Source organism: Lynx canadensis, chromosome F2 (assembly GCF_007474595.2).
Source record: "Lynx canadensis isolate LIC74 chromosome F2, mLynCan4.pri.v2, whole genome shotgun sequence".
Taxonomy (NCBI): domain Eukaryota; kingdom Metazoa; phylum Chordata; class Mammalia; order Carnivora; family Felidae; genus Lynx; species Lynx canadensis.
The window spans coordinates 4,540,289-4,552,764 of NC_044320.2; the positions used below are offsets into that span (position 1 = coordinate 4,540,289).

General features: G+C 50.2%; 1 protein-coding gene across 1 annotated transcript in view; it reads left to right on the forward strand.

Moving 5' to 3' along the window:
* Positions 1-12,476, forward strand: part of COL22A1 (collagen type XXII alpha 1 chain) — a 232,479-nt gene that overhangs the window by 106,476 nt on the left and 113,527 nt on the right. Inside the window, exons 17-18 of the mRNA XM_030304529.1 lie at positions 7,744-7,797; positions 10,565-10,609. Coding sequence (XP_030160389.1) covers positions 7,744-7,797; positions 10,565-10,609 — 99 coding nt within the window. The remainder of the gene's footprint in view (positions 1-7,743; positions 7,798-10,564; positions 10,610-12,476) is intronic.

Here is a 12,476-nt window from a genome sequence, read left to right on the forward strand (position 1 = left end):
AATGAGATTACCAGTCAAAGAAAATGAACCTGTTTGTGGCTCTGGAAACACATGGCCACGTAGCTTTTCCAAAAGGTTCTTTAGAGTAAAAGGAGACAGGAGCTAGCATGGTACCCCACCTGAGGCTCCAAAGCATGATTTCTGTGTGCATATTAAATTTTAGGCATTATATGGGGCGCCTGGGTGGCTTGGTCGGTTGAGCGTCTGACTTCGGCTCAGGTCATGATCTCACGGTCCGTGAGTTCGAGCCCCGCGTCGGGCTCTGTGCTGACAGCTCAGAGCCTGGAGCCTGTTTCAGATTCTGTGTCTCCCTCTCTCTCTGCCCCTCCCCTGTTCATGCTCTGTCTCTCTCTGTCTCAAAACTAAATAAATATTAAAAAAAAATTTAAATTTTAGGCATTATAACTTAAAAAGTGACCTGTGACGTCTCTTACCCCATGCTCATCGGGATTTGTGTCTCTTGGTTCTTTTGAGAGTTTTAACACGGTCCCACATATTTGTCTACCAGAAGAGCTCCTTTCTGTGGCTCTCTGCTCCCTTGTTTACCTCTTGGGGACCTGAAAGACGACATTTGGAATAACTGGAGATTCAGGGATAGGGTGGCATGGCTTGAGGGGCAGCTCAGAGTCTGCTTTGAAGCCCCTGCCTGAGAGCAGGCAGGATTTGGGAAACGAAGCCTGTGATAGGGCTGGGCCGTAGAACAGCGAGAGGGAAGCCCAGGCTTCCAAAGTGCACAGTGAGCTCAACGTTGATTCTGGATGAAAGCCCAGACCTGCAGAGTTCCACCCTGGCTGTCACCTGAGGGAACTGTCAGGGACCCAGGCCTGTGCCCTGGCATGGGGCTCAAAACAGGCCTCCGCTTGCAGTCTCCCTCAAGCTCCTACTGGGGCCTTTCCACTTCAGCGCCCCTAGGGCCCCTATAGTCATTTGTACGAAATCCACGTGTCTTTCCCACACGCACATGTAGACCCCTCGCAAACTGGGCACAGTGCTCATGCTGCCTTCATCTCTGGGTTCTTGCTCCCTGGGGGCACACTCGACCCAAAGCACATGACCAGTCCTCATCCGCTGACACGTTGGTGTGGCACTGGGCACCCGAGAGGAGCTGACGCCGAAACCAGGATTGATCTCCAGTTACAGAAGGCCTCCACTAATAGGTGGATGAACTTGGACTCTTTTGGAGAATGCATAGGATGGGTTCGGAAGGTGCATTCTAGCACTCGGGCTTAGATGATGTCACAGGAGTGGATGGTGAACAGGACGCTGCGTGGACCATGTCACGTTAGTTAGGAAATGCCATGGACAGAAGGCACGGGGCGCCCAGAGCAGGAACACAGCGCCATCCGAAAGATGCTCCTCCAAGCTTCCTGGTTGTAGCAGCTCCCGCTGAACCAGTGAGTTTCGGTTTCCCGGGGTTCCAGTGAAGACTGCAGGACAGAACTCACAAGCCTCGTGAGAGCCAGCTCTGTCACTCGTGGGCTGGGACAGCCACTTGATGTGCCAGAGCCTCAGTTTGCTCATCTGCAGAGTGGAAATACTGATGTCTTCCCTGAAGCTGGCTGGAAGGTTGGATACATGTTCAGCACATAACTGACACTTCCACAAATATTTCCTTTCCCCACCTGTGCTTTAGAGGAAATTCAGTCTGTACACATGCAGGAGTTTGTTCTTTCCAAAAGTCTGCTTTGAAGTAACAGCTTCTTCCCGTACAGCATGGGGCTGCTTTTCCAGCAAGCTTTGGGAGTCTAGGTTAAGGCTTTTTTGTCCAGCCAAGAAATGGTGCATTTCTTTAAATTTTTTTTTAACGCTTATTTATTTTTGAGACAGAGAGAGACAGAACATGAATGGGGGAGGGGCAGAGAGAGAGGGAGACACAGAATCGGAAGCAGGCTCCAGGCTCTGAGCCATCAGCCCAGAGCCTGACGCGGAGCTCGAACTCACGGACCGTGAGATCGTGACCTGAGCTGAAGTGGGACGCCTAACCGACTGAGCCACCCAGGCGCCCCAAGAAATGGTGCATTTCTATCAAAATCCTGAATTATCAGATCTGGAAAGGACCAGAGAGAAGCCTGGAGATCTCTCCTTATTTACAAATGGGGAACTGAGCCCAGAGGCCATGATTTCCTGATGCCACGTGGCCCGTTATAAAGAGAGAGAGTGCTTAGGAGCTCCTCAATTCCAACGTGGGCTTTCCCCTCCACGGCACACCAGGCCTGAAGTGGTACCAGGAACGTAGGACAAGTGATGTTCCCCTGAACTCTCTCTGCAGATTGGCCATAGCCCAGCCCCCTGCAGGTTTCTAACAGGGCAGCTCAGGAAGTAGAGGGCCACCTCCAGATGACGTCCAGGAGAGGCATCAGCCAGTGTCCCTGTTGGCCTCAGTCTCTCCGGGCTGCACCAGGTGGCTCATCGTGGCATAGAGGAAGTCCTGCACCATTTTGGAGCCCGCCTGCCTGTGTTTGAACCCCAGCTCTGAGCCCTGCAGACCATGTTACCTTTGGAGAGTTATTTAACATCTGAGCCTCAGAGTCCCTCATTGCTGAGGGTGACTGTGTTACATGAGGGCCACCAGGAGGATCAACGGAGTTAAGATTTATAAAATGGGTAGAAGAGTGCTGGGAAATATGTGCCATGTGTAAAGGGCAGGGACACAGAAAGAGAGGGACAGAGACTGAGACAGAGAGAGACAGGAAAAGATAGAGAGAGGGGGGAGCCCGAGCCTGGGCTATGCAAGCTCAGCTTCGGGTATGTTTCCAGCTTCCTTGCTAACTTTCTGGGCAGCTCTGAGGAGAGCTGGCCCCTTCTCTGCACCTTCATCTTCCCAGATGTCAAGAAGCCTGGACTGCATCATCCCGTAGGCTCCTTTCCAGGTCTTGTATCCGATGGGTACTTAAAACAGTTTATTTTCTCGCGAACCTCTCTGATTTCTTACCTCAGCAAGAAGGAACTTTCCATCTCCCTTTGAGACAGGCCCATCAGTTGCCTGGCCTTGCGCAGCTCGGAGCCAGGCTGCGGAGAGCCACTGCCCGTCCATTACCGAGGCCACCTTCAGACAGCAACACAGTGGGCGCTCTGTGTAAGGCGGGGGACTGCCCTTTCTTGAAGCCTCTTCCAGAAGGCGTGGAGGCTCTGAAGGTGTGAGGGCATCCTGGCAACTGAGGGGCAGTAGAGCCTGAGTGGACTGTCCAGGGACTACTGAGCTTGGGACAGCTGGCAGATTGCAAGGGGACTCTGGTCACTAAGGAGCCAGAAGGTGGATACAGTGTTCTGTCTGGAAAACCGGGCTGCCAGGACAGCTTTGGGTGGATGTGACACTCACACTCCCGAGGCCCAGGGGGAAATGCCCTGGTTTGGGGATACGGGAGCCAGGGCATGGCACCCAAGGAAACTGGTAAGGGCACCAGCTTTGGAATCAGAAAAAAAAATGATTCTCAGACTGGCTCTGCCCATGCTGGCTCTGGGAACTCACACAGGCTTCTAACCCCACGTCCTGATGTAGCAGTACCTGCCTCGGATAGTGGCTCTGAGGGCCTGGCTGAGCGAGTTGTGAAGGCAAGTACAGGACGTGGCCCCTGGTAGGGGCTCCCTACATGTTCACAGAATGGGAGTTTTGAAGGGCCGAAAGCCATGATCCTCCCTGGTGACACCGGCCCCCACCTCTGCCTTGGGGAAGCCCCTCAGTCGTCGTTCTAGGGGGGGACCGGAAGAATTGCCCACTGGGTCTCACTGTGACAGGTGTTTGGCAAACATCCCTGACATGCTGGGTGCACAGAGGCATGTTCCCTCTTTCACTGGGTGAGGGTCTACATGGCACGTGCCCAGCAGACACATGGCCCACGCCCCTCCCACACTGACCTGCACACCAACACCCAGACCTGAGATTTATCAAGGGCAAGGGTGGCTTCCCGCTTTAATGGGGCACGTGCTCCCCCTGGTGTCAGAGATCCAGAACTGCAGCGGGAGGGCTTGGCATGGAGAGGGGCCCTCGGAGCTTTGCAGGCAGGAGTGATTCCTCCTTTGAGTCGTTCGACCCAGGATGACGCACTTAGTCTCATAGGACTGAAGGGCTGTCAGACCCAACAGAGCCAGCCTCGGCCCCCGGTGTCCGGAAGGTGCTCGGGATGAGGACGGGTTCCCTTGCACCTGTGTGCACACACATGTGCCTGTCGGTTAAGGACTGTGAGTGTCGGAAGAGGTCTTAGGGTTCTGGGAATACAGCCGCCTTTCTTCTGTCCTCGCTTTTCGTTATTTCTACCCAGTTGGGAAACTGAGTCTCGGAGCAGGGTAGACTCTGCAGGCGGCAGCCCACGGTGGAAAACAGCATTAGAACTCAGGTCCCTGACCTCCAGCTTCGGTCCCCTGTTCACATCACAGCCCTTGCTGTCCCGTGAACTTGACTCTGCTGGCCCCTTGTCTCTGGTTGATTTTTCTCTCCTTCCCCACCCTACGTAGCCACTCTGCTCTGCTTAACTAGCTTCTAACGTTGCACCTTCCACATGCCACACATTGTTCTATGCATTTTGCAGATATTGATTGGCTCACCCAATTCTCACCAGAGCCTTAAGAGGTAGCTGCTGTATTTATAGATGGGAGACAGAGTCAGAGATGCCAAGTGACTGGTCCAAGGTCACACAGCTTGGGATGTAGGAGAGCCAGGCTTCGAGTCTGAGTTTTGGGGTTGACTGCGGCTCCCTGTACCTCTGCACACACCCCCCCCCAACCACTGGGCCCTCACTGCCACTGTCTGCCAGGAACCAAGCAGGTGGGCAGCTGTCCAAACCCTGTCCTCTGTTGTGCTTATGCGGTCAGTACAGTGGTGACAAGTCAAACAAAACCATACAACGGCAAAACAAAACTAAGTCTCAGACTTTACGTGGGACATGCCCTTTCTAGTTCTGCCTCCGGCCCCGTTCTTCCCTTTTGCTTCCCGTCGCATGCCTCAGCTGGGCTTCTGTAGGCACTTCGGTTAGAGACCCTGCTCCGTGGACAGCTGTCTTCTGTCTGTCGGTGTCTGGGCTCTCCCTCAGCTTCTCTCTCCCCTCGTCCACCCTGGCCTGGTCATTTTCCTCTTCCCGCATCCCCCTGCTGGTGAACACAAACATCTGTCGGCACTCTGGCTGTGTCCCACCTGGCCCTGCTCTCCGCGTGCTGGCTGGGGACAGGCAGCTGGTGCTGGGGCTCACCTGTGGCTTTCCCGAGTTGCTGCTGGGAGAAATCTTGCTTCCGGGCCTCACTGATCTTGATGTGCAGGTGCAAGGGAGTAAGAAATGGGGCTTGAGCAACAGGCAGAGCCCTCTGCTTTGTGATAGACCTTGTGAAATTGTACTCAGTTGACACGGTTTTTTTGTTTTGCTGAACCCTGGGGAAGTGCCACATTCAGGGGTGACATCTAGTAGGCTGGCCCTGTCTAAGGAAGGGAGCTCTGGGCTGGCCGTCAGGAGACCTTGTCTTCAGGCCTGCCACTGTCACACAGGTTCTGTGTGACCCTGGACTACATACACCCCTAAGATCAGTTTTCTCACCTATAAAGGGAAGGCACTGGATTCCATGGGTTCTGAGACCTTGTCAGTTCAGTGGGAGAGACCAGAATGCTCCCCCAGTGTCCTCTGCTCAGGCCCCAGGGGCAGTAGAAATAGAGGGGGAAGGGTCCAGAGACCCAGGCTCTGTTGTCAATGCAAGCACATCCTGCCGGGGTTGAGTGGCTTTCCATCTGGGCCCCCGTTTCCTCATCGACGGTCTGCCCTCGGACCTGCCAACCTCATGGCAGGTGGAGGACGAGAACGTTGGTAACTAATGTGGAATTAGTTGGCAGAGAGAAAAATCCTCTCTGTTCGCCCAGAGCTCCTGTAATGAAGAGACTTTTTAGAGAATGAATGTGTAATCGTGCTTGAAAATGGAAAGGTGTACATCATTGTTCTAGAACTTCTGAAATCATTTCTGAAGGGCAGAGAACACGTATGCCTAAGTTTCCTTAGATGCGGGAGAGAAACTACAAAGCAAGCTGCAGAGCTGGGGAGGTGCTGGAATGATCCCCGGGCTCCGCTCCGGGGCTGTGGGCAGCAAAGAACCTGGGGCAACTATCAGTGCTTTACTGGGGCCCTGGCTTGGGGGTGCTGAGTTGGGTGGCTCCTCCTCTGACCTCTGCTTCAGTGGGCCCGTGGGAAGCGTCAGTGTTTGCCCCCAGACTAACAGAGAAAACAGGTACCCAGCAACGGCCAGAGGGAATGGAAGCATTCAAACCAAGAAGAAAAGCTGATGCCTCCCCCCTGTCGGGTCCACCTGACCCTGTGGTTCCTGGCTGTGAGCTGCAGGGAGGTGACTCGTTCCCTGCAGGCAGGCCAATAGGACCAGCGTGGCAAAAACGAGCAGAAGACCAAGACTCTTCAATCATTCAGAGAAAAGCGACATCCTGAAAGATACACCAACCTTTAAAATAGAAAACAAAAAGGCAAAGAAGGAACAACTTAGTAGATCAGTTATAGAGAAATACAGTCAAAAGAACTTTCACGTGTAGCCTTCTGGTCACTCAATAAATGTCAGTGGGGGCCACACCACGTCTCCGGGCTGGGCAGTGGGGGGTGCCCTCACAGGAAGGGTGAACACACCTCAGGCCTCACGTGAGCGAGAAGGATGGTAACACAGGTAATAGATGCAAATCGAATTAATGGCAAAATGAGGGACACGGTGAGACAGGCTGGGGAAGGATGGGTGTCTAATTTGAATTAAAAGGCCAAAGAGATGACTTTGAAGTGAGCCCTGAAGGGTGCCGAGGAGCCAGCAGAGGGAACAGTAAGCACAGCCTGTGGAAATGAGAGAAGCCGCCATGTTGGGGAAACTCTGAGAAGGAAGCCATGGTGGCTGGGGTGGCACTTAGTAGAATGTTCATATTAGCATGGACCCCCCCCATCATCAGCTGAGTTCTCAGTGGGGAGAAGACACAGCTGGGGACATTAGACAAGGAGTTATCCCATGAGAGGAACACACCAACATCTGTGGACTTTGGCTCAAGAGAACCGTGCTGGGCTGGGAGAAAGATGGCGGCATCTGCTCACCACCTGTCACAAGCAGGTGTTTTGGATAGGTTATCTCATCCCTTAGTCATAGGTGTCTTCCCAGGAAGGGGTTATCATCATCCCCGTGACACATGGTCAACAGAAACAACCTCAGAGGCGAAGTGACTTGCCTGAGATTATACAGCTAAGAAAGACAAGTCCAGCTTTGAACGCAAGCAGGTGGGCGGGTGTTGGATGGATGCGTGAATGATCGCTTACCGTTAGCCAGCAATTCACTTTTAACTCCAGGCCCTGGGGATGTAGTGGACGTTCATGCATATCCACTGGATGAGTGAATGGAGAAAGATATGCTCAGTTTTATGAACTGCATCACAAACCCCACAAGTCTGTTACTTGCACCCTAGGAGATGAAGAGACTGTGTGGTTCCAAGAGGCTACATGGCCTTCCCTTGGTCACAGATTTGGGAAATGCAAAGCAGAGAATAGGGATCTGGTTTCTCTGACCTTTGACTTACGCACTTTGACCCCCGATGCACATATATTGTAGCCTGGTGTGTGTGTGTGTGTGTGTGTGTGTGTGTGTGTGTGTGTGTCTTGTATCCAAAGATGCTGGGTTGAGAGTAAAGGTTAGAAGAGTAAGATGCTAAAAACCTTTGCATTCCCTGATCATGGCCCTGACCCCAGAGATGTACATTGGTTCTTCATTTCTTCATTTTCCTTCCTTTTCCAGGGGGAGCGAGGCCTGGATGGATTCCCTGGGAAGCGTGGGGAGACGGGAGAGCAGGTAAGCAGGCATTGGCTCTGGTGGCCTAGGCTTTGTTGGAGGACAGGATCAACTGGGGCCAGATAGAAAGCTCTGTGGGGCCTGATTGCCTTGGGCTGTGGCTCAGCTGGAGGCTCCAGGAGGCCCAGTGACCAGACTCCAGCTTACGGTCATACAGTCCTCCTCCAACACCAGGGTATTGGGATCCCTGAGAACACACCCATTTCAATACGTTCTAACCTCGTTGACCCATGTGACAATTACAGTAAAGGCCATGGACGACGTGCATGTGATGCGTTCATTGGTGTCTCTTCTGTGAGAGTAAAAGATTACAAACAACACGGAAGCTTCTCAGTAAGGAACTAGTCGAACAAATCAGGGGGTTATAGTTGAGCTATAACCATATAGTTACAGAGGAATAATATGAAGCCATGGAAATTAATGAAACTCCTAACATGCTGATAGGGACGTTCCATAGATACTTGCTTAAGTGGAAAGTACAGGCAAGTGTAGATTGGTGTGGGAAATTGCATTGAGGACTTATGCAGATGTGCACTCTCTCTGAAACCTACTTTTTTTGTTCATGGCCTCCGGAAGAGGCCCCTCACTGACTTGTGGAAGGGAATGGAAGGGAATTCTCATGCACACCAATTTTCAACCATGGGGGGAATGTGTTGTCCAAAAAGTAACTAAATTTAATTATTTAAATGGTTAAAGCTGTAAATAAAACCTAAAATTCTACATCTGCTTGAAGATAATTGGGAAAATACGTATTTGTATACCATAACACATTATCAGTCCATTAATATGTTCATATTACTAGCTTAGGGATAAAATAATAACATAAATTAACTAAATTTGATATACAAATCCCTTGCCATGTATTAATTTCAATATACTATATTGATATAAATTAAATCTATGGATAATCTCAGCACCCCCAAATAACATCTTGGTTTTATATGTATTGTCACTTAACAAATTGGAACAGTACCTTTTTTTTAATTTAATTTTTTATTTTTAAAAATTTACATCCAAATTAGCATATAGTGAAACAATGATTTCAGGAGTAGATTCCTTAGTGCCTCTTACCCATTTAGCCCGTCCCCACTCCCAACCCCTCCAGTAACCCTCAGTTTGTTCTCCATATTTATGAGCATCTTATGTTTTGTCCCCCTCCCTGTTTTTATATTTGTTTCCCTTCCCTTATGTTCATCTGTTTTGTCTCTTAAAGTCCTAATATGAGTGAAGTCATATGATTTTTGTCTTTCTCTGACTAATTTCACTTAGCATAATACTCTCCAGTTCCAATCTTGCAAATGGCAAGATTTCATTCTTTTTGATTGCCGAGTAATACTCCATTGTATATATATATATACCACATTTTCTTTATCCATCAATACCTTTTTATGTCTTGCCTCTTCCTTTCACATTATGTCATAAACATGTAGCCATTTTCTTAAATATTCACCAGGGACAGGACTCCAGTGACCACTTAGTATTCTATGGTATGAATGTGCTATCATTTATTCATTTTTGTTGCTTAAAAATATTTATTGCGTGCCGCCCCTGTGCCAGGGCTGACTCTTTTTTTTTTTTTTAATGTTTATTTATTTTGAGAGAGAGGCAGAGCACAAGCAGGGGAGGGGCAGAGAGAGAGAGGGAGATACAGGATAGGAAGCAGGCTCCAGGTTCTGAGCTGTCAGCACAGAGCCCAACGTGGGGCTCGAACTCAACGAACCGTGAGGTCATGACCTGAGCCGAAGTCAGATGCTCAACCGACTGAGCCACCCAGGCACCCCAGGGCTGACTCTTAACACTAGAAATACGCACCTGCTGATGGCCCAGAAGGAAAACCCCCTTCTTGCAGGGGAAAGGCAACCAAATAATGAACAGCAAGTCGGAAGATACTGATGGTGTGGAGGCAGCAGTGAGGGACAGTGAGCCTCATGGAGGGGGTCCTCCTATGAGGGGACACTTGGTCTGTTCTCGTCTTTGCTGTTTATAGGGAAAAAAAGGAAGCAAGAGAGCTCACATGTACATCTTTGAGCACATCTCTGATTATGCCTTGAGAATGAGCTCCTATGAAAGTCCCTTGTCCATGGGGATGAACACTGGTTGTCCATCTGCCTTCCAGATTCTTCCTCCTCTTAGGAGGAGACTCACAGGAGGGCCCCCGGGGTGGAGTGGCTCAGGGCCCCTCCTCACTCTGCTCCGGCGGGAGCTTTACCTCCTCTGCTCTCCACTGGGACCCTCTTAGAAGGCTTCCTGGTGAGAACCCTGGGGAGGAGGAGGGCAGTCTGTAGCATCTCCCACACTGGCCGTCCAGGGCCTTGGTTTTCCCTGCTGCACTGGCTGATCCTAGCCCAGAGTCCAGGCAGCCCTTTCCCTCCGCCCTCGGCCCTGGAGACCTAACTGGTCCTCAGCATCTTCTGAAGAGTGCATGACGCCACACAGGTCATGGATGCCTGCTTCCGCCTCTCATTCGGAATTTCTCCAGTGTGTCCTCATATTCTTCAGGAAACTGTCCTTGCCTCTCAGAATGGGTGTTCCACACACCGCAGTATGGCTAAGTCCGGAGGGGACCACACGGAATGTGACATTTGCCGGGGGGTGGTGGGGTGGGGGTGGTCACTGAGAAGGAATTTTCCAGCAGGAAGTCCCATCCAGGAAGTCTGGTCTATGATTTCTGGGGGGAAAATGCAGATGAGAGCTTTGGGGCTGCAAGGCCCTGACCTCCTCCTTCCTGGCTTACTGCTGGTGACAGTCCTCCCTTTCTTTCCTCCAGGGAAGACCTGGCCCTCCTGGTGTGGCAGGGCCCCAGGGAGAGAAGGTAAGCCGGGCCTGGGGAGAGACAGGCTCTGGGCTCTGGGCGGGTGGGCACGGTCATGGCCACCTGAACAAATCAGGGCCCAGGCTGGAGTTCTGGGAACCGAGTGTAAACAGAGGTGATGAGCTGGGCCTCAGGAATTCAGCTCACAAGAAATTTCTGGTTATTTTATTTAAATTTTGTTTTCCTACTTTGAGAGTAAAAATCCATTAAAAAAATCCCTGTTATATAATACCCAGACATTATTAAAATATTTTGCTACTTAAATTGCTTTTGGGGCTAAGGCAGGCTGTGAATTAATACCAAACAAAATCTGACAGATTCTTCCTCTTCTTCTTCCATTTTTCCTTCTCTCCTGTCTGCAACATTTTAAAAGATGTGGTGGTTTTTTTCTTACCAGAATAATAATTCTGAAAATGTACTAGATCTTTCATAAATAAAATAAAGATCGCATCTCATCATACTGGCCATGTCCTTTAGAACATTCAACAAGGCCTCACTCGGTAAATTTGCTGCTTAGAATTTCCGTATCTCAGTGGGAAAAAAATGCACGTAAAAAGTCTTGGCAGATTGTGAAATGCTGTGAAAATGTACATGAAGACAATAGCTTTCCTAAGCATGCAGGGTGGCAGGGAAAATTAGGAAGGGGTGGTGTATTCTGGGTTATGATAAGAGGAAAAGAGCATGAGTTCCAGATCCTTCCATAAGCCCTTAGAAAGGGCATCCAGCATGGGGTTTGAGAATAGCTGGGGAGAGTGGGAGGGGGAGGAGGGGGTGGGGGGAGGAATCCAGGTAAAGTAAGACGGATTCAGGCCAAGAAGATCACATCTCTTCAGGGTCACACCGTGGAGCTCAGGCGAAGGTCACTGCCTGGTTCGCACGAGTCCCAGCAAATGCAGAGAGAGGCTGCTGTGACTCTTCATGGAAGCAGACAGGGTTTGTATTATAAATAAATAAACAGATCTACAGGCTGAAGAAGCCTCACCTTAGGAATGGCGGCTGGAGAACGTTGATGTCTTCCAAACTTGCTCACTTGGGCTTCAGTTCTAATGGAGTTAAGTTATTCTCTCTCCCAAGTATTTTTAGAGTTGAGATTTATATTGTTATATTATCCTGGCGTCAGGATTTTAATATATTCTCGCAATTCCTTGACAGGGGATTCTAAATTCTAAAATAAGTCATTTATTTCAAGTCACTAAGAGGGAATGATCCTTGAGGTTTGGGTCTAGATGACTCCTGCTGCTGCTGTGTGTGTGTGTGTGTGTGTGTGTGTGTGTGAGAGAGAGAGAGAGAGAGAGAGAAATTATCAGCCTTCCACCTCATTTATAGATGTTTTTGGTTTTTGGCCCCTGCAGTTTGGGAAGCAGCTTAGTTATCACTTATTATGATGAATACAGCAGAAGGTCTAAGACAAGGTGACGGGTCATGGCAGTATTTGGGTCATTCACTGGAATAACCAGGAAACCAGTGATGCTCAGGTGATAGGATGCCTCACAACTCATTCTAAGAGAACATCATCTAGACAAATCTTAGATGTTTTATTATTTGAGAAAGCCATCAGAACCACAGAGCTGGTCTTTGATATGTCCTGACTCTACAGATGAGAGAACAGAGGCCCAGAAAATTAGGGTGTCTTGTTTCAGACCCCACAGTGGCCTTGGACCAAGGCGCACAGGACTCCCTGCCCACACAGTGATGGGCCGCAGATCTCAGTGGCCGGGACGCGCTCCTTGTGCCGTGTGAAGAGTCCTACTTGACTGATCCTGTGCTTGTGTTGGTTGTCTATTGCTGCATAACAATCTTCCTGAACCTTGGAAGTGTAGACCAGCCGTCAGGTGGTCTCACATCATCTCCGAGGGCCAGGATCTAA